The 26,230-nt window shown below is 32.4% G+C and overlaps 1 protein-coding gene across 1 annotated transcript in view; it reads left to right on the plus strand.

Moving 5' to 3' along the window:
• LOC108914545 (tachykinin-like peptides receptor 99D) overlaps nt 1-26,230 on the plus strand; it is a 72,595-nt gene that overhangs the window by 33,255 nt on the left and 13,110 nt on the right. Inside the window, exons 5-7 of the mRNA XM_018720375.1 lie at nt 6,485-6,697; nt 12,504-12,654; nt 23,995-24,191. Coding sequence (XP_018575891.1) covers nt 6,485-6,697; nt 12,504-12,654; nt 23,995-24,191 — 561 coding nt within the window. The remainder of the gene's footprint in view (nt 1-6,484; nt 6,698-12,503; nt 12,655-23,994; nt 24,192-26,230) is intronic.

Consider the following 26,230-nt stretch of genomic DNA (forward strand, 5'->3'; position numbering starts at 1 on the left):
GAATTGCAACTAACTCTATCTTGTTTAAAATTTAATTATAAAACTTTTTTTCCTTTTCCATTTTTGTCTAAAATGAATAGTTGCTAAGTTGTCAACGAGAACTCCAAGAAAAAACTGAATTTTTTTGCTATTTTTTTATACTTTTTTGCAATAACAATTAAGTCCACGTTTTTTTTTATTTGCATAGAAAAATTATCATTTGTGATGTTATTTAGAAGCCGTTAAAGCAAAAATCTCCGATCATATGCGTTTTACCCAAGTAGATACCGCCTGGACTCCTTCTAAAAACGAATTCAGCGATATAAGGTTATACCTACTTCTTTGTCATAGTTGTCAAAAAATGGAGAAATTAAATGAATAATTTAGTACTACTTTTTATTTTATTACAGCAAATGTTCAAAGTGGCCCCCATTAACCATTGCACAATGCCCAATTCGATGTTCAAAGTTTTCAATTACTTTTTGAATAACATTTGGTGTTATGTTTCGAACTTCTTCTCTGATACGATTTTTTAATCCTTCGTAGTGTCTGGTCTGTTCACATACACTTTGCTTTTTAGATAACCCCTGAAAAAAATCTAGTGGGGTTAAATCAGGGGAGCGTGGTGGCCATTCAAGCGGCCCTCTTCAGCCTATCCATCGATTTGGGAAAACTTCATTAAAGTAATTTCTTACATCGAGGCGAAAATGTGGAGGGGCACCATCTTGTTGGAACCCGATATCACCAGCATATCGTGCTCATTAGGGTTAGGAAAATTTAATTCCAGGGTTGAAATTAGCTGAAAACGCAAAATAAATGTCTTCTGTCAAATTGCCCTCAAAGAAATAAGGTCACAGTATGCGATTTTCTACTATTCCAGCCCAAACATTCACTTTTTCCGGCCGTTGTGTATGTTTTTCTTGCATCCAATTTTCTGGGTTCCAAAACCTAGTATTTTGCCTGTTCGCGGTTCCGTTAAAAAAAAAGTTGCTTCGTCAATGAAAATTATGATTTTTTAAGTTGGGTTGCCTTTTAAATAAATTTCTAATTAACTTGCAAAACTGTAATCTTTTGTCTGTGTCATCGGCCCATAGTTCTTGTAAGACGTTAACTTTGTAAGGATGCTACTTTTGAGACTTCAGAGTTCTGTGAACTGAGGACTTCGACAAGTCGAAGTTGGCTGAGATAGATCTAATGGATGAGTGAGGATTTTCAGTAACAGCGAGCATCACATTTTAAAGGTCATTTTCGCTTACCGTTCTTCGCCTTCCTGATCTAGGTAAATCTTTTATACTTCCAGTATCTTCAAACTTTTTGGATACTTTACTTATTGTAGCTCGACTAATTATCTGGTCTGAATACTTATGGTGAAATAAATCACATACTACGGATTTTATCTCTGCATCCGATCATAATTAAAATTTCAATTCTCTGTTTTTTGCTTAAAGGACAACCATTTTTCAAAATAATTTAACAGCGAAAGAATTGGAACTAAAACGATTCACGTTATACCTAAGGTACTCTGGTGAATTTTATGTGTTTATCGATGAGTTTTTTCAGAAAAAAAAGCTTTAAAGTAAGTAGAAAAGATTAATAAAGAGTAGGTACGTTTTTTAAAGTACAGAAGAGACAATAGGTATGTTTTTGCAGCAATTGAGGATTGATTTGAAACTATCAGAGATATGTGGCCAATCGATTCGTGATCTGACAGTTTCAAACAGCCTGAGAGTCCTGCAGACACAAACCTTATGATTGTTTGAAATAGTCGTCGCAGTACAACGTAAAATATAATTTTTTACATTTTTTTTTTTTGACAACTATGACAAAAATGTAGGTACAACCTTATATCGCTGAATTCGTCTTTAGAAGGACTATTTATTTATAATATAAAATATAGAGCATCCTATTTAAAAAAATGTCGGGAATGTTATAGGTCTGTCAAACCTGTTTCAGCGATTTTTTAAATTCTGATCTGGAAAAAAATTTTAATTGAATTTTGTTCCATCATTTTGGGACACAGTGTATATACACATGTATTCTAAATAAAACAAATAATATAATTCAGTATATATATAAAGTATGCCATCATATCAATTATTACTAAATTTAAACCGATAGAAAGATTCTGCAATTTAAGAAATAAGTATCAATATTAATTAATTCAATATATATTCGCTAACGGTGTAATATGACAGTGTATACATTCATTTAATCCAATGATTTATAAACACTCTTCCAATTAATTGTAGAATATAAAACTACATAAATAGGTAGTTAAAAATTCGAATCGGGAACTTCAGTATACTGAAAAGTTTAGATTTGTGGGCTAGAAAACTTTTACCAGCAAGTTTTATTACAAATTGCTGTAAGCGGTATGGCAAACTCATATTGTATAGAAGTTCACCTTAATTCTCTGCTAATTCCTTCAATTAATTATTTTAAAGAAAAGTTCTGCAAATTCTTAATGGAATTTTAAGTTCTGAAAACCATCAAAGAGTTTGCATAATTATTCACGTGTCAGCTGATCAATTGTCTAGTCCATAAATTGCCGTTATAGTATGTACAACCAAAGATTCATCCAATGCCAGTTTATATAACATAAATTTTTTATGGTAATTTGGATTTGGATGCTCAACATCCCTGAAAAATTATAATATAATCAGATTAGTATTCCTATTCTTTCCCGTAAATAATTTCAGGAATGAGATTAAATCTCAGGATAATTGGCTGCGAAATTTACGCCGGCGAAGATTAATTTTTTACGAATGATACAATAAATTGTCAAAAGAGAAAAAAAACTCCTTAGATGGTCTACAAGGTGACTTTTTGTAACGCATTTCTATTGTATTATACTACATTAAGCGAATACCTTTGTTGTCTACAGGGGAGAGTTATAACAGTTTTCCTTATTAAAATTGTGCGTTCATTTCTCTTTTATGATCCTCTCTGCTGCACTTAACTTTAACTTNGTATATACACATGTATTCTAAATAAAACAAATAATATAATTCAGTATATATATAAAGTATGCCATCATATCAATTATTACTAAATTTAAACCGATAGAAAGATTCTGCAATTTAAGAAATAAGTATCAATATTAATTAATTCAATATATATTCGCTAACGGTGTAATATGACAGTGTATACATTCATTTAATCCAATGATTTATAAACACTCTTCCAATTAATTGTAGAATATAAAACTACATAAATAGGTAGTTAAAAATTCGAATCGGGAACTTCAGTATACTGAAAAGTTTAGATTTGTGGGCTAGAAAACTTTTACCAGCAAGTTTTATTACAAATTGCTGTAAGCGGTATGGCAAACTCATATTGTATAGAAGTTCACCTTAATTCTCTGCTAATTCCTTCAATTAATTATTTTAAAGAAAAGTTCTGCAAATTCTTAATGGAATTTTAAGTTCTGAAAACCATCAAAGAGTTTGCATAATTATTCACGTGTCAGCTGATCAATTGTCTAGTCCATAAATTGCCGTTATAGTATGTACAACCAAAGATTCATCCAATGCCAGTTTATATAACATAAATTTTTTATGGTAATTTGGATTTGGATGCTCAACATCCCTGAAAAATTATAATATAATCAGATTAGTATTCCTATTCTTTCCCGTAAATAATTTCAGGAATGAGATTAAATCTCAGGATAATTGGCTGCGAAATTTACGCCGGCGAAGATTAATTTTTTACGAATGATACAATAAATTGTCAAAAGAGAAAAAAAACTCCTTAGATGGTCTACAAGGTGACTTTTTGTAACGCATTTCTATTGTATTATACTACATTAAGCGAATACCTTTGTTGTCTACAGGGGAGAGTTATAACAGTTTTCCTTATTAAAATTGTGCGTTCATTTCTCTTTTATGATCCTCTCTGCTGCACTTAACTTTAACTTTAATCCATAAATGTCTTTATTTCTTAAAGCCACTTTATATTCATCTTCTTTCTACGCTTGTTGAAATCTTGATTAATTGTGACTGCCTAGAGAACATCTTGAGACCCCTGCTGTAATCTCAAAACTTCTTTCACAGAAACATGATGTTGATAAAGAAAGAACGGCTATCCCGCATGTTTTGTTGTGAATTTACATCATTAATTACATTCGAAAAATTTTTTAAAATGTTTATTCTTCCATTGTTTAGAGTAACTTTCAATTAACGTATTCATTATTATATCACAAGAACTATTTGAACACTTGAACACTGAATAACAAAAAATTATATATAGATTATTTACGTGCGGTATTATTATTATAATACAAGGTGTTTCCTAGGTACATCTAGAAACTTTTGAAAGTACCTATTGTATTTTGCCATCCCCGTAATTGGTCCCTGGTGGGTGGTTGTATATTAAATAAATAAATAAAACGTAAACAGAAAACATTAGCAACAAATCCTGTTGATTTGTAAGCGATTCAGTGATTTTTATTTGTTTGGTCGATTACACAACATGATTTAGTATTAAGGACATTCTAATATCTGAACTAACCCTGCCTCGGAGTAAATTGATTTTCCAAAATTTGTAGTGTGTTTTTCTTTGGGGCATTCCATGCCAAATTACTGACATCGTGACCCTACAATTTTCCTGTGTTTTTCCTGGTATCTATTATTTCGTATCTTTCATGATTTTTAAAAATTGTTTATTTCAGTCCCTCAAGAAGTTATGAGCAAATGAATATTTTGGGTAAAAAATTTTCAAATACTTTTAACTTGGAAAAAACTAAAGACATCATAAACTTTTTTCATTTTGTTCGTTTTGGGATATAGTTTTATATAAAAAAATAATACATTTTTAGTTTTTTGAGTTGTTTTTAATTTTTAACCCAAGTGTTTTGTGAAAAAGGGTGGCGAGTTTTTTTCATCGAAAAATCCTCAAAACAGAGTGGAATTTTTTTATTCTATTTTTTTCTTCAAATTAAATTTTCTTTTTACTGAGAATGTAAACTATTAAACCAAACTTTATTGTAAAAGTCAATCGCGATGACTAATTACTAAAAATACCATATTTGTAAAACTACATCTCAGTAGCCTCGAAATTCTGCGCTTCTTAGTGGAAACATCTCCCAGTACCTCCACCACTGGTTAATAAAGGATTTTTCGATATAATTTTGAAATGAAATAAAATTAAAATTACATCAGATACGACCAAACTTTTTATATTATCTTAAAGTACAGTCAAAAAATTTATGTTTTGAATAACACATCGTTTATATGTCCACCTCAACTTCGTCTACACGAGCGAATTCGACGAACCCAATTTTCAATAACTTTGTGCAATAAATCGGGCGTGATCTGACGAATGCAGGTTTTAGTGTTCAATATTACTGCACCAAGTGTTTGAGGTCTAATTGCATAGACCTTAGAATTCAAATAGCCCCAAAAGAAGTAATGTAATGGAGTTAAACACAACTTCTTGGAGGCCAGTGAACAGTTGCATTCCTTGAAATTACCCTTTCGTCAAAATTTTCTTGCAAATTTTCATGAGCAGTGTGACATGTGGCACCGTCTTACTGGAACCACATATCCTCCAAATCAAGTGCACCTAAATTTGGCCATAAAGATTTCTTAACATCTACCTCATTTTGGAAAAAAATGGTCCGATAATGCAAATATGCCATAAACTACACCATACAGATACCTTAGCGGATACAAAAGCTTCTCGTGAATCTCTTGCGGATTGTTTTCACACCAAAAAAAGACAATTTTGCTTGTTAACATATCCACTTACCCAAAAATGAGCTTCATCTGAAAAGATAATTTTTTTCGCAAAATTAAGATCCCTTTCAAGTTGTTCTAAACTCCAAGCAGAAAATTCTCGGCGCCGACGATGGTCCAGTGGCTTAAGTTCTTGGGTTAACTGTTGAGCACGACGATGAATTGATAAATTTGGATCCTTTGCTCTTACAGCAGCAATATTCTCAACAGTTCTGGCATTTCGACGTCTTACTGGTGTTTTTACATCGTTAAGAGTAAAATTATTTTCAAATTTCTCAACGATAAGACGAATGGCAAGCAAAGAAGGGCGATTATTTGGATCAAAGTTTTCGCGAAGTGCGCGATAAGTGTTCACAAAAGAACGTCTATTTTCGTAAAATTTTTGGATAATACCCAAACGCATAAATGACAACTAGTAGCAACTTGGTTACCATATTGTTTCATAATCATTATATAATACTACTTTCATAATAGGTGTGTATTTGTGATCTTTTTCAAAAACACCCTATAACTGGCAAATGAGGCAACTATAGATTAAAGTATATACATATGCCTCAATTATCTACACTTATGCTTTATTTAAATACATTCTGCATGAGTTATTTTTGAAAATAAAGTTATTTTGATTCAAAATGGCCCATATTTCTCCAAGTAGTTTTCTCTGAAATTTTTTGCGCTTCCTCAGAGGTCAACCCGAATATAAAAAAATTCGACTTAGTAAAATTGAAAACATATTTCAACTTATTTATAATTTCGATCACTGCTTTCAGGTACATGGCGATAATGACTCCTTTAAAGCCGCGTATGGGTAAAACGCTCACGCTACTGCTAGCGTTACTAACTTGGATTTTAGGTATATTAATAGGAATTCCATCACTAATTTTCTTCCGAACGGAGACCGATGGAGGCGAGAGGATTATATGTTATATGAAATGGCCAGACGTAGAAACTGGTAAAATCAACGAATCCATGCAGGAATACATGTAAGTTATTAGTTAATAATAGTAGTCATTAATTATAAATAGATAGTGACAATTGTAGTGCACTATACCTATACATATTTTTTGAACATCAATAAAATCAAACCTTACTTGTTTTTAAATTATTTTTAACTTAATAATGTTTTATAATCCTTAAGAGCTTCGTGTAACTGTAAAACAATAGAACTGGTCCAAAGACATTTGATTAATAGAATTTTAAATATTTTCTAGAAATAGCAAAATTGACAAAACCGCATTTTTTATTTGATTGGTCTCTGTAGCAGGAACTAAAACGTTATAAAAAGAAATTAATAGCGAGTTAATTTAAATTCATGTATTATTAAGTGCGATATAATGACGCTGAATTAATTTATTGTTGAATAAAAGTTGAGCTGAACCTAATGAAAAAGTTAGCCAGTTATTTTCACCATATTGCATATTTTTTGTTTCTACATGTCCTCTTATTCCTTAATTTTTGTAAACATTTTACAAATTTTTGTACCAAAATCAGACCAAGAAACTTCGAGGGTGAATAGAACTCATGAAAAATTTAAAGAAACCTTATTAGAAATTGACAGCTTGACTCGATTTTCAAGCTACTTGAAATCATCAAGATCAAGTTCAAACCAAGTAATACTGATCGAATGACAAGTCACATCAATTAGTTACAATTCAAGTAATTGAAAATTAAGTAATTCTTCAAGATTATTTCATTAATATTTATAAATAGTAGTCAGACTTGTAAAAAAGATTTGTACTTACTGCAAACTAAGTCCTGAATTTTAATTCTAATATTAGAAAAGTGTAATAGTATATTTTACAGAGTGTAAGTTTGAGTAGGGGTGATACGAGTATTTATGCAGAGGCTACCTTTGGCCTTTAGAAATACGTATCAATAGTTTATTTTTTTTTAAATTTCGTCGAGAAAAATATTTCTTATATTTTTTTTTAGTAATTTTCATACCCCGCCGCTAGATGAGCTAGTTTAACCTCAAACAACGGCACGCATTAGGCGCAGCGCGTGCACATTTGGGAACTGGGCTATGCATTGTTGTCAAATCTAATATTTAAGGAAAAGTTGTTAAAAAACACATTTCTACATTACTCGCTGTGAGGTATTACTCTTTGGCACATTCCGTGGCACATTACGTTTGTTAAGTAGGTGTTCGCCACGAGCCGTATCATTTCGCACAAAAATTAAAATTCTGTTCCACTAAATAAGATAAACTATAGAACATTACTTAACAAGTAACCTAGCAGAAAACATTAATCAATAATGATAAATTAAATACACAAAAATAAATAAATAATCTGTGTACTTGAAATTTTGTGGCTAATCTTCGAGTACTTACCAGGATCCTCTTCCACGGCGTTTTTTCCTAATTTCTCAGTCTCTGAATTTGTTCGCGTCGAACATTAGCATATTGGCGTACAAAGCTTCCATAACGTTGAACCAATCTCACAAACATTTGCTAATTTGGTACTTACCGTGTAAGTCGACGTAATCTACCTGGTATCGTATCCTTTGCTCCTGACAAAAGTAAGCTCTAACCATATAAACTCTTTCTTGATTCGTATACATGCTTTTTCATTGCTTCATTTTCAACTTAAATATAAAATACAAAATTACATTGTACCGTCACTAAACACTGAAATAAATAACTATAAGATTATACCTCGGAAGCGTTCGGAACATGATGTCAGAGTGTCAGAGGTCATTGATACTGAGATTTACAAATTGAGTATATGAACGACTTAAAAAAATAGTAACACATAATTGTTTGTAAAAACTTGAAACGATTTTAAAAGAATATTTTTCGTATCAATCAGATTAGTATTTTTATTAATTTTTTGTTTGTTTTTTAAAACAGCAAAAATAATTATTTTACAACATTAGTTTTATTAAAAAATTAGTAGTGTCACTTACCAATGTTGGTTAGTAGTTAGTAAACTATGTAAAAATTTTTAATTTTTTAGAAACAATTTTTTTACTCGGCTCTTCGTCCATATTAACATAAAAAAATATGGTAACTTTAAAATAACACGTCGTAGTTATACTAAAGCAATCTGTTTTGTAAAAAAATTTTATTATTTATTTTAGAAAAGATAGAATGTTCGGCGCTTCAACCACAGTGATTTCAAAAAAAAAAATGATTACTTTAAAATGACGGCGCTCAGTGGCGGCGTACACTAGAATTAAAGTGCAGTTAAAAAAACTGTGGGTACACATGTTTGCAAGTGACCCATATTAGAAAGCACAACGTCAAGAGCGCCGCAGGACGCCGCCGGACGAACCAGCGTTCCAAGAAGGGCTGCTGATGCCGGCCACCAGACGCGTACCCGATATGCGACCGACTTCAACCACAAGACACTCTCCAACTACTCTCCAACGAACACTNGGTATACCCTGTATATTAATCCCGAACAGGATTCATTTTCAGCAGAGCGCTAAGTTTGTTACCTATATGTAACAAAATGTTTTCATTAAATAACAGACGAACAACTAGTAGGACATTAAACGTTGAAGGCACCACAATATGGATTATGGCACCACGATTATGGATAATAAACATGCGACAACAATTTTATTTCCTCTAATTCGTTACTGCTAATTCAAAACTACTCGAGTTGAAGATGGTTAAAAAATTATTATTACAAGATTAAAATTGTATAATCACTGTTTCGTTTAAAACTTTTCCAAAGTTTGGCCTTTTTCAAACCGCTTGAAATTAGTAGCACAGAGTCAAGTCGAATCAACTAGTTTTTAAAAACATCAAGGTTTTTAGCTCAGTAAATTCTAATTATTATGGGAATGACATTGACATGTGCTGAATAAATTTTAAAATATAAAGAAGAAATTAAGCATTTTCGGCTCTAAAAGACTTCAATTAACAAATAAGTTCCGGAGACACATAGAAGGACATCCAATTTTAGCTCGAGAGTAATCAAAATATAGTCTTGACGACCTTTTCGTGTCCCAAGAAATGAGGTAATATGTACTCTATTTCTCACCCTCCTTCCTCGGAGTTAAATATTAGATGGAATGCCAGCTCGAGATATATTATAAAAGTTAACATAACTGGAAAATTTGTTACCATACACAATATTTCACCGGATAATTCCTGTTACATCCTTAATACCTTGGCACTGAAAACTTGGACATAATTCGTCACCCTTTATTACTATACATGAAACTTTCGCTGTTACAGTTTGATGAATTAGTCTTGTCATTATAAGCTTTTAATAAATAGCATATCAGATTCCATCACGAATAACCAGGTGTAACATATAAATATTGCTTCCGATTAATGAGTAGTTAAATATTATGTACGGTGATATACAGGGTGATTCACAACTTATCCAAAAAAATTTGGGAATAGATACAGCATGAGGAATCGAGTCAATATATCGTAAAAAAAATTTTTGTAAAATCCTTATAGTTTCCGAGAAAAAAATTATTGAAGTTATAGCACATTCAACCACCACAAAGCTTGACAACTGTATAGTCTCTAACGTCATTCGCAATACGCGTAGAGAGCCACGTGGACGTCGTTGCGATAGTGTTTACCTGTTATCTGTAGTGTTTACAATAGTTTTTTAGTAGTTAGTTTAAAATATGGTTTATGTGTAAAGCAACTCGGAGTTAATGGATATCGTTTTAATTTATGGTGAAGCAAGACAACATTTGTATTATCGTGAAGCATTTGTGTTATGGTGAAGCAAGGCTACGTTTGTGTCAGTTCGTAGAAACTGATTAAGACGGGCCCAAATGTGTTTACACGTTGGTGGATACAATTTTGAACAATTGTTGTTGTAACATCGGGTATGTCAAATGATTTTATTATTTAAAAACACAATTAATTTTATTAATTAATAAAGACAAAAGCAGTTGAATTTGCCGATATAAAATAGGTGCTATAAAATTCTATTTATTTCTTTTCTTGCCAACGTTTTTGTCGGTTTTTATCACACCGCCATGCCCGTCGCATTGTCGCGAGGTCAGGTTTTACAGTGGACCAGTTTCCAGTGCCGTACAGAAGTGTATTTTTAAATCGTTTGTGAACTGCCTTTTTAATTTTTTCTTTATAAAATTGTATTTGTAAGGGTCCCGGTCCCCTGTACATCCAGAAGTTCTGAATCACCCTGTATCATTTTACTTGTCTTTGCGAAAGTGAAATGATCTCATAGCACAGTTGAGTGTCAATTTTTCTCTCTTAAGCGTGAGACGAAAATAAAAGTGTATTTTTTAAATCAAAACATTAAATTAAATTAAACTTACATATAATTACCTTAATATCAACGTACATGTAAATATAGTTAAAAATATTTAAAAAGCAAAAAATGTGATAATATACAGGATTCCTCACGAAAGTGGCCTATTAAACTTTTCAGAGAAACCAAAGATAATATGACTCAGAAATTTTGTATACGGGGGTTATCAGATATGCCCTCTTCAATGAAAATAATGTCTTCAACGTAACACTTCCGGTTAAACTAGAAATAGCTATCAACTTGGTTATTTTAAATATTATTGCATTATCGACAAGATAAATTAAAAATAAGTCAAAAATGTTGGAGCTTCCTTATACCTAAATCGACATTTTATAAAAATTTTGACAGATGCAAGCGTTTCGAAAATTCTTCCATCGTTCAGGAAGCTTTCACTCGCTTTTCGAAACACACAAAGAACATAAGATCCATTATCAAAATTACTTGAAAAAAATTATGCTAAGTATCCCATTTTTTACGTTACATTTTGTAACTTGAAACCGATAAAACTAAATTCGAATGAAACACCCTCTATTTCTTTGCACCATATTATAGAAAAACAAATTCTCTTTCCATCGATATAGCCATTGTAGAGGTTACAATTTCGATTTCATTTGAGGTTGTCTTCTATTCTCAAAAATATTTCATTAAAAATGTCATCAAATGTGCATTTATTTCCATTTTACTTTTTTCGCATTACTAAAAAGAAATTTTTCTAGGGCCGAATTGATTGCATTAAAAGGTGAAAGAAATCCTTTACGTGCACCTAAGATTTATGCGTTACGTTGCCCAAACACAAAACATCCCACGCTGATTTTGCTTTTTACTAACTACTAAACAAATCTGAAAGAACCGGAACCGGAAGTATTCATTACGAAAAGAATTAGGGTAAAAACTGGGCTAAACGGGGAGAATACGTATTCAAATGCAAAACACGAATCCTTAAAAATTTTTACGTGAATATAATTTATTACTTAAATCGATTTAAATAAATGCACCTAAACTTTTTTAATAAGTTTTAATTTTCCTAGTAACCTGGCGAATTAAAAAAAAATTAATTTAGATTTAGCTATACAAGATGCAAATGAAATAATTAGTCATATTTTAATGGCAGAAAATATTATATATGCTGACATGTTTTCGAAATAGGTTAGGATGCTAAGATTAGTGAAAAAAATATGATTTATTTTCAATTGGATCAAAAAAGTTAAATAATTGTACGTAAAGTTATCAATTTTTTGTATATTATTTTCCGCAAAACTGTGTCTATTTCACGTGTGAAATGCATAATTTAGGAGGTAGAATTAATTCCTAATTGTTATAAATTGTATAAAAGTCTCGTACTTTTTCCATTGAGCATTCCTAATACATATTCGCAAAATCTTTTTTACCATCAAAGTACTTTATTCTGAAGCAATTAATAATTCTGTCATTTTATTAACTCGTGCACTTATAACAAGACAGGATTCTGTCTGAAAACAAACTTGTATTGACAGCTGAAGATAGGTTTCCTGTCCAAACTAATTTGATATAATTCCAGCTTCAACGTGGCGTTCTTGGTAATAACGTACTTGGTGCCAATATTGTCGATGATGTACACGTACGCTAGGATAGGAATAGAGCTGTGGGGTTCGCAGAGCATTGGGGAATGCACTCAACGGCAAATGGAAAACATCAAGAGTAAACGGAGGGTAAGTGACTTAGTTAGCTGTGACTTAGTTAGCTGTGTCTTACTTTTATTCACGCATTGTGTTGATCTTACGTATACTTTATGACATATTAAAAATATCAATAATACTGCTTACTTTAATATCATTAATACTAATTCATAAACAAATTCACGAAGTTTTTCATGAATTAGTTCATCAATTTATTCATAAAGGATTTGGCTTTGCATTTGTTTTGATCTTCGTGAATTTCTTTGAAACAACAACAGCTTTTCAAGTCATAGTAAATAAAGACAAACTGAAAATGAATACAATTTCCGAAATAAGTCGAGATTAATAATTTTTTTAATTAGATAACATAGATAATTGTGCTTAATTGTAATTTACAGTTCACATATCACTCTTCATAAAAACGTGCTAAAATAAATATGTAAACAAATAACTTAACCTCAATATTTTTGTTGGTACTTCTCAACTTTATGAAAAAATTCACGTAAATTAAAACATGTTTTAATTTGTGAAGAACTTCGTGAATAAATTAATGAAGTTATTTGACAATAAGCAGTTGGCCTTACCTTTAAACACTTGAAGAGCTTTCTCATTTGTTATGAATTTATTCTTTAGAAAAAGATGTTATCTTTGTATAAAATTAAATATTTTTTATTTATTCCTTTATCCTACTTATATCCTATTATCTGTTTTTATTGTTTTTAATTTTAACCGAATTAAATCAAGCTATCCAAATTTACTCGTAAAATGTTGTATCCAGTTGTACCTTTTGCTTACAGCCTCGCAAACGAAATATTTGAGGACAAATGTCCACAGGCACATTTTTCATATTTTCCATCACTTTTCAATTTACTAGCATTAGATATATTGGACAAGAAGGTCCATCCCAACACTCGACAATGACCACAGTTTTAGGGGACCATAAGGTCGTCGTGGCTAGAGGGTATCATCATACTACAGAGACAATTAATACTGCAAAATTGCTTGTACAATTCGCAGTAAAGGACCCCGCACAAATCTTATGGAAATTGGGTCCCGGTCAAATTCGCTGAATTTTTGATATGTGATAGAGTTCATCATACTGGCCAATTGTCTCAATGGCCACAAAGCTCAAAAATGGATAGTTTGGCCGGTACAGAGCTTTAAAGCTCCGAATATCCCCCACGGATTTATGTATATGATGAAATAGCCTATTTAATTTTTTTTATTATCTAGGTTTTTATTTTTGAGGTTGCTGAATTCAAATTTGTTGTTAGATTTTCAAAATTGACAGTTGGCAGCTGTCAAATAGCTGTCAATGTGCTATAATAAAGCCAAAAACTTGTTTTTTTATGTTTTATCTTTCTTTTTTTTTAGTTCGATAAGTTCAAAGACGATATCAAATCAATAACAATGACTATCGGCAGCTGTCATTTAGCTGTCAACAATTCTTCAAAGTCCGGTAATAAAGTCAAAAAATTATTTTTTGTTTATAACTTCAAGTTTTTTAGATAAGTGAATATAAATATGATATAAAATTATGTAGTCATCAGCTTACAGCTGTCAACAAGCTGTCAACTAACTGTCAAAATGCAATAATAAAGTCAAAAAGTTACTTTTTTTAAAAAGCTTTAAGTTGCTTAGATCACTGAGTTCAAAAGTGATGTCATAAACTTATATCATGTTTGATTTCTTATCCACAAAGTTAAGCACAAAAAATAAGTTACTTGCTCTATTATTGCATTTTGACAGTTAGTTGACAGCTTGTTGACAGCTGTAAGCTGATGACTACATAATTTTATATCATATTTATATTCACTTATCTAAAAAACTTGAAGTTATAAACAAAAAATAATTTTTTGACTTTATTACCGGACTTTGAAGAATTGTTGACAGCTAAATGACAGCTGCCGATAGTCATTGTTATTGATTTGATATCGTCTTTGAACTTATCGAACTAAAAAAAAAAAAAAATAAATCATAAAAAAACAAGTTTCTGGCTTTATTATAGCAAATTGACAGCTAGTTGACAGCTGCCAACTGTCAATTTTGAAAATCTAACAACAGATCTGAATTCAGCAACCTCAAAAATATAAACCTAGATAATAAAAAAAATTAAATAGGCTATTTCAAAAGTCTATACACACTGCGCATATACATAAATCCGTGGAGGATATTCGGAGCTTTAAAGCTCTGTACCGGCCAAACTATCCATTTTTGAACTTTGTGGCCATTGAGACAATTGACCAGTATGATGAACTCTATCACATATCAAAAATTCAGCGAATTTGACCGCGACCCAATTTCCATAAGATTTGTGCGGGGTCCTTTCATCGTAGAATACTATTCTACGATGAAATTTACTGTGATTGTACTAGCAATTTTGCAAATAACTTTACACAAATTTTTATTTCATTATTATTCGATTTGGGCGCCATTGTCATTAAACTTGTGACGTAGGTACCTAATAGACTATTGTGGATCATATTACCGAAAACTTCTTATTTAAGAAACTCCCATGTAACTCCTTTTAGTTTTTATACTAAACTATACTTTTATTTTTTACTAAATAAAAGGAGAAATCAATTTGTTTAAAATTTTGTTGTGTTATGGGTAAACATTTACCTCATTTGTATATTTGTATATTTTTATTTATAGTATTTAACCCCATTAACCTTCTACGTTATATTAATCAAGCTATGGTTAGTCGATATCTAAAGGCTTTTAGATCTGCGAAGTAATATGTGTAAATCAGTGGAAACACTTAGAAATAATATGGTTCAGAATTTTAATTTAAATTTGTGAGTAATCGGTACAAGATTTTTCGTAATCCAACCGAAATTTTAATTATAAATTCATATCGTAAATTACACTCTCGTGTCAGAAGTTTATTTTCAATTTCCCATGGAATACTGTTCCTAAATTAAAAACCTTTCCCATATTAACACGTTCCCAATACATTAAATTAAATTGTTGCCTACATGGAAAAAATATTTTTAAATTTACATAGTTGTAGCACTGTTGACCATAATTTATGTAGATAATAAGATTAACAACGATTGGTAACGCATTTACCAAAATTATATTTAAAATTTTGTTAAATATGTTCACTTCTGTTTTGATATGGGACACACATAATTGTGTTAAATAAATATAAATAAAATCTCAAAATTTTCTAGATAATGTACAAAAATTTCTATATACGAGCTGTTACTCATTTACAGTTACTTTTTTCCAAATATTATTGCAAAGGTTTATAAATTTTCTAGAAATTACCTTGATGCCGAAGAAAAGATATACTACAAATTTTTACTTCATTGTAAAGGTATTAACCTAATAATAATTATTATTATCATGTTGTTCTTATAAAATGAAGTCAAACAATGTTCATCGATACCAAAAATCTAGGTATGTAAAAGATATCTGATCCCATTGCAATGTTTTAATATATTTCTATATTATCCAAAGGATAGAACAGAACTCTGTTATAACCTCTTTCTATAGCTACAAATTCTCTCCGAAGTACTTAGATTTAATCAGAAAATTTACTTATACATAGGCAGCACAACAAAAGCCACCCCTGAATTAATATTATGGTTCATTAAGCATTTAGTGTTGAAAACGTGGGTCTTGTATCTTTAACCATATTGTGTTATAAACTTTGTAATTATTGTACACATTTCTCGAAGGGACTTCTTGAGAAAATGTTACTATCAAGCCTATGGCCTATGGCTTTTATTCTCACGACTAAACAAATTTCATGTCCGCATTTAGCAATAGTAAAAAGATTGTCTTTGTGTACTTGGTTACTAAACTAATATGTTCCTCAAACTATAATCTAGTATCGAATATAACACTAGGGTCAGCAAATTGCGTAACTCTATTTAGAAAAGATTCGCCAATATTATAACTGAAGTCTAGAATAGTTTTGCAATGACTGTAGAACATAATTTTATATTTGCTTACATTCAGAGATAACAAACAGCAGTGGTCCCAGGATTGACCCTTGTGGAACACCTGTAAATTGATGGAATTTACATGATTGAAAATCACGATACTGTACAAACTGGCATCTATTACTAAAAAAGATTTATACAGAGATAGCATAGCAGGGGAACTACCGTATGATTCCAATTTCGAATGCTTTAGAAAAATCGAGATGTGCTTTAACCTGACCTTCCGCATCCAAAAATTCAGCAATACGAGATTTGTAAGTTGATTCATTTGAAGTTGAGTTTTTGAAAAATAGGTGAAAAAGAGTCATGTGCTACGTTACATTATCACTCTACAAATAACTATCACTAAATTAGTAAAAATTAGAAAAAAATGAAAATTCACAAGAAATAAAATATCAAACAAAAATTTTTTTTGGACGCTCTATACCTCAAGAACCAAGCCATTGCGGAGTCATATTCATATGAACATTTTATCTTAAAATTAGTCAAAGATTCGCCCTTTAAAGTTTGTACAAGTATTCAATAAACACCCTGTATATGCAGAAATCCGCGAAATGGCAAGATTGTAATCTGGTGCAAAAAACAAATGGCCTGAAAATCATCCAGCCAAAATGTTACAGGCATTTGCTGCTGGAAATGGAATATCTTCGACTAAAAAACTTTGTATGAAAAGGAGAAAATATAATCCACTACATGTGTTGAATATCAATATAACAGTATCCACAATTTACTTGTACTTACTATAAAGGTAGACAATATTCTGTCTGAAGTTAATTGTTTGTGACATAGTTTTTCTCTATTCAGATTTACACCGCCTCGTTTTGCGCAATGTCATAATCAAACTAGTATTGTCAGTATTTAGGTATAGCATGTTTGAATCCAAAACTTTTGAATGAAGTATCTCTTTTCTAATTTTAATTTAACAAACTTCGTAAATAACTCTCACATCTTCAAGTTTTTTGCTTTGAAAAGTTTTTTACGAGAAATTACTTTGAAAGGGCAATATTGGTTTGGAGAAACCAGTATTGCAAATATCGAATAAAAGTAAGGAATAATTCAGTAAAACAAATTTGCTGACAGTTCATGTAATGAAATTCTGTTGTCATGCAATATGCAAGGTGTTAACGAAATAAGTACTCAAAATTTGAGAGTGTGTAAAACATGTCGAAATATGATAAAAGCCTTAGTAGAGTTTTTGTCAGTGGCAGTCCTTAAGGGAGATACAGCTCCTTGAAGGGGTAACTCAGGAAACGGTTTTTATTGCATAACTTCGAAACGGTTTGATATTAAATTACGAAATTTTGGGGTGGCATTACTATTTGTATGCTTAATAATCGATACAATATACAAATCAAAATTTGCTACGGGGGCGTAAGAAAATGCGGGATCATGGGACAAATTTTACAATTTTTTTTTGTACGCAATTTTTTCTAGATCCTGAACTGAAAATATGAAAATTTATCATATTTTGCATAAAAAAGCTACTCTTGTTAGATTTTAATAGCATGAGTCGTTTTTTAGTAAAATCTATTTCAATAATTCATTACGTGCTCAAAAATCCCTCCTGCAAAATAAATGTATCAAGCAATGAAAAAATTACTGTTTGTGACACTTAACAGAGGTGTCAAGTATGTCAATTACTGATTAGATTACCTACTCAAAATTCCAATTTTAGAAATTTGAATATAGACCAGGCAAGTTAGACAATAAATCAGAAATTTTTTTCTGATGAACCGATCGAGTTACGGTTTTCGGCATTGTCTTCAGAAAAATACCAGGAAAAAAGTCTATCTATTACACTTTGGGGCTGGATCTAAACTGCATAGCGGGTGCATAAATTGCACCACAAATAAGATCCACTTCTTATTTGTGGAAGGGCGAAATGGGCGGTGACTATTAGACGTCTTCATTATAGCCATCCTTCTCTATCGCACGGATTTCTATGACTTATTTTATCGCTCTCGAGTAATGGCCGATGAACCATGAGGACTTTCCGACCCTGTATACGTATTTAGTATGTGTATATTCGAATAAACCAGTACTATATTATAATACACACTATACTACACACACGCACACACCCTCACACACACACATATACAGGACAGGCTGTTACAAATTCGCTTCTCACTACAGGGATCTCGAAAACGGTAAGAGATACGAACTAGCTTAAATGGGGGCAAAGTTGCGTAATCAGGGGACCAACATTATATCTCTAAAAAATCAACATAATTAGTTTTCGAAATATTAAAAAAAAACGAAATTTTGGAAATTCGTTTTTGTTTCATTTCAGCTTTGTTTGAGGTGATATTGAAAAAAGAAGAACACTTTTTCATGGTCACTTTTTGCGCTCTATCGAATGGCATAATCAATTCTTATATGTAACGTTTTGTCTCTCCAGGACCATCATCAACTTCATTTTTTTAAATACGACCCCTCACGACCCCCAATACTGTACTGCCTCAGCCCAAACCAGATTCAGACGTTTTGTCTCGAAAAATTCATCTTCAGTGTATTCGTTCCAAATTTATCTAATTTGTTTATTTAGATTTCTTTGTTTATTGAATTATCGTACACTCTAAGTGTCGTTAGACCCTGTGAAATCTATCTAGTGATTTAAAGTATTAATTAGTAATGGTTGAAAAGTTGCAGTCAATTCAAAATTATGTTATAAGAAGGGAATAAATGTTTATTTAATACGAATGCACATTTAAAATGTTTCTACTCTTTCAATAATATTTTTTCATTTTTTTTTCGAAAGAGGGGGTATTTTTCAAGGGTTGAAAAGTTGCAATCGATAAAAAAGATTTTTTAATCAAGAAATCAATTTTAATTTGATAAAAATGCATAACTAAAACGTTTCATGTTGAAAACTTTTTTTTCATCCAAAGGGGTGGTTTTTAGGTTTGTCGGGTTGCAAATTTGGGATACATTAAGTTTCATGTTATATAGCACATGAAATTACCCAAACTGCATAAATAAAAAAGATTAGATTACATAAAACGCTTAAATTTGTATTTTTTCTTTTTTTTCCAATAAGGGGTGGTTTTCACCCCTTAAGAACAAAAAGCACACCTAACGCATATATAAGTTTTGAAGTGGGGGGTAAGATGAGCCTAATTCTAAATTTTGAGAAAAATCGATGCAGTTATAAAATATTCAGAGGTATTACTATATTTTCAGCTACAGTAACTGGGCTAAAGGTAAAATCAAAACATCATAATACAAGTCGATCACCCGTTCCAGACGATTACAATCCAAAGATGAATAAAATTCAAAAACGCCAATTGTTCGAACCTAAAACGGATTTCGATACTGGACATCTGCGGACCCATCAAGGAATGGAATCGAACGTCGACCTTGGTACCTTGCAGTTTAGAAACCAGGAAAGGAACCTGGCTAAAACGTGTAGTACGCTCCTTTATTATTATTTCCATTGTTTAATACCTCTGGAAATCATAAATTGCACATGCATTTATTGCAAATAATATTTATCAGTAAATCACTAATTTCTACAATTCAGTCAAGTTAAGTTTTCACAAATTTGTGCGAGCATGGACTGAACCTCAGTTGTAGAGCCCCATCCACTCGGGCATTATCTAATCCAGCGGTGAAGATCTTAAGGGAAACTGCAAGCTCCTAGAAGCTACTCGTAAAAGCCCTACACAAACAAGCTTCAAGAATCTTCCACATTTCAGGCACTCACAGGAGACCGTGAAACCAGTGTTAGGCACGGCAAAGCCTAAAAGACAACTATGTATAGAGGGTGTCTCATAATTAGCTGCCAACCCTGAACAGGCCGATTCTATGATCAAAACTAAGTAAAAAAGTTCATATGAACATGGGTCCGGAAATGCTTCCTAAGGGCACAGGGACCCATTGAAGAGGGAGGAATGGAAATCATTTTTTTGCAATATCTCTCAATCGCGTTGTGATAAATGAATGAAATTTGGTATACACAGCTAAATTTTGATGAGCAATTTGATGGACTAATCCATTTATTTCCACAAGGTCCATTGGGGTGGGTACGGGGGGGCCCTTGGTACTTTGCGTGTGTAACTTTTTCATCTTTGACTTTTTAACAAATTGGACAGCAAATTCCGTTTTCCCGAACTGTTTTACGTTAAAAAGGTACTCTTGTTTCAAATCGTTATCTTTAACGGTTTCTGAGAAAATCGCTCTTGAATTAATCCCACTTTGGTCAATTTCATAGTAATTTAAACAAAATTATCAAGGTATTCTTATGTCAAAGTATTGTCAACCCGATTGCCAATTTAATAGTTCTAAGCGAAAAAAATGGAAGAGTTTACGGGACAAGAGTTAGTTGATATGATATTTATTTATGGCTTTTGCGATGGTAATGCTGCAGCGGCAGAACGCGAGTACGGGAGAAGGTTTCCAAACCGAAGGCTGCCATCAAGGAGGACATTCCCTACGGTATTCCGCAACTTAGCTGCAACCGCCACTTTTCGAAAGGCACCGGGTCAAGGACGTCCCAGGATTAATAGGGAAGCGGAGGTCCTTGACGCTATTGAACAAGATCCTACGACTAGCATACGGAACATTTCAAGGCAAATAAATGTTCCTCGGCCAACGGTACTACATATCTTAAAGATTTCCTTAACAGAATTGATTAGATGTGCTACTAACATTTCAGGTTGGAAGAATATTAAAGCGACAAGGTCTACATGCCTATCACTATCGACGTGTACATGGCTTGATACCAGAAGATTTTGCGCCACGTATGCAATTTTGTCGCTGGATTTTGTCGCTGGACAACGAGCAAGCTTCCAAAATTTTGTGGTGTGACGAAGCTACTTTTACCCGAAATGGAAAATTAAATTTTCATAATTCTCATTATTGGGAAGAAGAGAACCCACATGTTGTTCGGAGAACAAACTTCCAGCAACGGTTTTCCATAAATTTATGGGCGGGAATAATTCACGACACTCTGATTGGACCTATTGAAATTCCACAACGTCTCAATTCAAATCTTTATTTAAACTTACTTCAAGAAAATCTTCCCCAAATTCTCGATGATCTGCCTCTAAATTTACGACGTAACATGTTTTTTCAACACGATGGAGCCCCGGCACATAGTGGTCGCAATGTTCTAAATTTCCTAAACGAAAATTTCGCTGGACGGTGGATAGGGAGGCACGGACCGGTAGCTTGGCCGCCGCGTTCTCCCGACCTAACCCCGCTGGACTTCTTTTTCTGGGGATATCTAAATCAAAAAGTTTACGCCACCGAAGTCGATACCCGTGAGGAATTGCTGCAGCGTATCAATGATGCAGCCAATGAAATTCGTCAAAACCGTTTTAGCATCTTAATAGCTTCGAGAAGTGTTACACGTAGGGCAAGACTTTGTATCAGAGAAGGTGGAGGGTTTTTTGAACAGTTTTTAAAATAGCTTGTTGTCTGTTATCAAAATTAAGTTTCCATCTTATGATCCCTTCGAAAAGTGACGGTTGCAGCTAAATTGCGGAATACAGTGAGGAATGTCCTCCTTGATGTCAGCCTTCTGTTTGGAAACCTTCTGCCGTACTCGCGTTCTGCCGCGCAGCATTACCATCGCAAAAGCCATAAACAAATCATCATATCATAATTGTTCTACATCAATAATGTGTATTACTGATTACGTATTAAATTATTATTATTTTTTTTTGTTTAAATTACTATGAAATTGACCAAAGTGGGATTAATTCAAGAGCGATTTTCTCAGAAACCGTTAAAGATAACGATTTGAAACAAGAGTACCTTTTTAACGTAAAACAGTTCGGGAAAACGGAATTTGCTGTCCAATTTGTTAAAAAGTCAAAGATGAAAAAGTTACACACGCAAAGTACCAAGGGCCCCCCCGTACCCACCCCAATGGACCTTGTGGAAATAAATGGATTAGTCCATCAAATTGCTCATCAAAATTTAGCTGTGTATACCAAATTTCATTCATTTATCACAACGCGATTGAGAGATATTGCAAAAAAATGATTTCCATTCCTCCCTCTTCAATGGGTCCCTGTGCCCTTAGGAAGCATTTCCGGACCCATGTTCATATGAACTTTTTTACTTAGTTTTGATCATAGAATCGGCCTGTTCAGGGTTGGCAGCTAATTATGAGACATCCGTATAGAGACCAAAGTAACTATACTCAGTGTCGACAAAAACATTTATTGTTAGTGCAATTAGGCTCAGTTGAAAGCCTCCAGAACACCATGCCACCCCGAGGGTGTACCAAAGTAGACGAAAGAATAAATTAGATTGTTTCCCATATTTTTCGGAATATACCTCGCCACCAACAGAGGACAATCGACCAGCACAACATCCACACACCCAAGCGTCCGTTCAGTTTGGCATGACGAGGGAGGTGTCCAAATATCTCGTTTGCCTCTTTGTCGGGAGCGGGGAACAAGTGTACCAGTACCGCAGACAATACATGAGAAGTTCGGTAAAAATGCCGGTTCTCCCTATATTATAGATTCCCGCCCAAATGAATGATGAAATAATATACGACACTTTCCTATACCAATATCCGTCATTGATTGATAGATCAGGTAGTCAAGACAGCACTAATTTCATGAATTCACATAAAATATTTCATCAAACACTCGGAAACGAAGCAAGGACATATGAACCATTTTTCTTATAACCGATTTTTCTAACGACTGTTAATAAAAAACGTTTTTTGACAGAATTGAATATAAAATTTTATTAGAACTTAAGAACTAAAATCCTTTTTAGTTCAATTTCAGAGGGGTGCTGACAATCAGCAAGTTGTTGGTCTCAATATTTTACTTTCATTAACTGCTGAGAAGCAGTTATAAAATTAATTTCTACGAAATGTATTGATTGCCTATTATACACTTGTAAATTTTAATAGTATTCACTCAAAAAATTTATTCAACGCCGTAAATTCATATTACCGTCAGCGGTAATGGAAAAGTTACATTTAAGTAACACTAATCAAAGTATACAATATAGGTATATGAAATGGTGACTGAACATCTGCTAATATGTTACGTTCTTTTTCATTTCACTTGGTGACGACAAGACGTAAAAAGGATATTCTCGATATACAGGTTCGGAAAGTACCGATGGTCGATCTGCCGTTACGTGAGAGCGATAAAGTAAGTCATAGAAATCCGTGCAATAGAAAAAGATAGCTATAATAAAAGCGTCTAATAGTCACCGCCCATTTCGCCCTTCCACAAATAAGAAGTGGATCTTATTTGTGGAATGGCGAAATGGGCGGTGACTATTAGACGCCTTCACTATACCCATCCTTGTCTATCACATGGATTTCTTTGGCTTACTTTATCGCTCTCACGTAACTTCAGATAGACCATCGGTACTTTCCAACCCTGTATAATATATATGTTCCCGAAAATGCATCTTTTTTCATGGAAATAATTTGTTTCAGATCGTAAAAATGATGATTGTCGTAGTTATAATATTCTCAGTATGTTGGCTTCCATATCAGTTATATTTCATCGTGACATACTATTTTCCTTCGATAACACACGCTGACTACATTCAAGAAACCTATTTAGCAATTTACTGGTTGGCCATGAGTAATTCTATGTACAATCCCATTATATACTGCTGGATGAATGCCAGGTAAGTACTTTATATATTTACTGTGTGTGTTCTTTTTGTAAACCTTTAGAAAAAAGTTGTTAATGGTAGATTTCCAAAAATGCATAAAAATGTTTACTGCTAGTTAACTCGAAAACGTTTCAGCATATTGATATTTAACGAGAGTGACCTTTTAAAGTACTCTTTCAGTAAATATTTTAACGTAAATGACGCAAACATTTTTTTTCATAAGGAGAGAACTCTCAATTAGGTACCCACTACCATTGTGAAAAAAGTAATCTTCCGAAACTTTTGCAGTCGATAAACTGTCCTATACCAAGTTTCGTTAGTATTTAATAAGCCATTTCGAGTTATTAAAAAAAATACTTTTGGCAGTGCATCCTCATTACCCCTGTAACTTTTTTACTAAGCGTTCTCGGATATGTTCCTAGAAAACTTTTTGCTTAAAATGACTTTTCCTCTCTCTCGTTTTACTTTGGCATCCTATTTTAAAAGCATCCTGTATAGTACCTACTTTATTGGATTTAACCTTTATACATTCACATTGTTAAAATTACTTAAATATCATTGAAACGTCGTAGCAATTCATTACTTTTTACAAAACATGATGTTTTAAGGACACATTATACAGAGCCTTCATAAATGTTTGCAAGCCACGTGACCACCGAGCTTAGGTAACCCAGCCTGGTTGGGTACTGGTACTGTCAACTGTCAATAAAAATCCCTATATCTTAGCTTCATCAATATTAATGATTCGTTTACAATGAACATTGCAAAAACCGTTACGTCTACGCTCGAGATAATGCTGATTAGTTGAATAAAATCTCGTGACAGTTACATCAATCACCAGCCGGTGAAAGAGAATATTCCGTTTTAACGTAATCTTGATCTTGCTGTTTTAATAATTTTTAATTTTACCGAAATTTAATTGCCAACGTGAAAAAAATAAAATTACTGTCCCAAACAAAATTACCGGTCACGTGGCTTGTAATCATTTATGAAGGCTCTGTAGCGAGTCTTCGTAAACACCAAACGCATACGTTATGCGTTTAGTGTTTCCAGTTGTTTTTATTATACAGTGTGGACCATTATTTTGGTGATGCATATTTTGGTATCTTGAAAACTATAAGAGATATTTGGTTAGATGACGAGAGTTTTAGACAATTCTGTTGCTAACTTAATGGCGCTTACAGACCGGTCCTGCATAGTCAAAAATGGACAACATTTTGAATAATAATCCCGATGTTTATTTCTCTATAGTGTTGTTGATGATATTGGATTGTTGTTGAAATAATCTATTATTTGATTGCCCCAGATATTATTATTTCAAACTATTAATAATATTAATAATTATTATTATTTTAAAACTTCCAAATATTCTCAAATTTGTAATAAATTTAGAAAAAATGCATTTCATTAGGTGGTTGTCTTTCGGGATAATTTCCAATGTAACTATTTTTTTCTATTTTCTTTTCTATTATTTTTAATAAAGCACTCCAACATATTACATTCTTCTTTATTGGAATAACGCAATGCGTGATTTTTTCAATCAACGCCATGACATTAATGATAAGCTTTTACAAAAATTTGAGACTATTCTATAATACTTTCGAAAAAGTATGCGCTGTTGCCAGATTTAAATATTAAAAATTCTAAAATATAGCTTTCTGAGATTTGAAATTTGTTCTTACTTATATTATATCATTGAAAAGCCAAAAAAATGCTCTATTTGCTCAGCTTAGAATTCACTATGGCCCCCTTAAGAAAAAAGAAAGATGATGATGGAAACGTCTCAATGAAAATCTAAATATACACTGAAATTCCTCGAAAAAACTGAACTGCTGTGAAAGAGTGTTTTGCAGATTTTAAAAATTCCTATACTTAAATAAAAAAGTTACAGACAATTTTTGAAAACGACTAATTTACTTTTTTTCAAAATAAATCAAAAAGAGCTTTGAGCGGTCTGCAATCGTCAAGCAACATAACTGTCTAAAACTTTACCCATCTAACCATTTTCCTATCTCTTATAGATTCCAAGATACCAATAAATAGCTAATACA

This window comes from Anoplophora glabripennis, unplaced genomic scaffold (assembly GCF_000390285.2).
Source record: "Anoplophora glabripennis isolate ALB-LARVAE unplaced genomic scaffold, Agla_2.0 scaffold1148, whole genome shotgun sequence".
Taxonomy (NCBI): Eukaryota; Metazoa; Arthropoda; class Insecta; order Coleoptera; family Cerambycidae; genus Anoplophora; species Anoplophora glabripennis.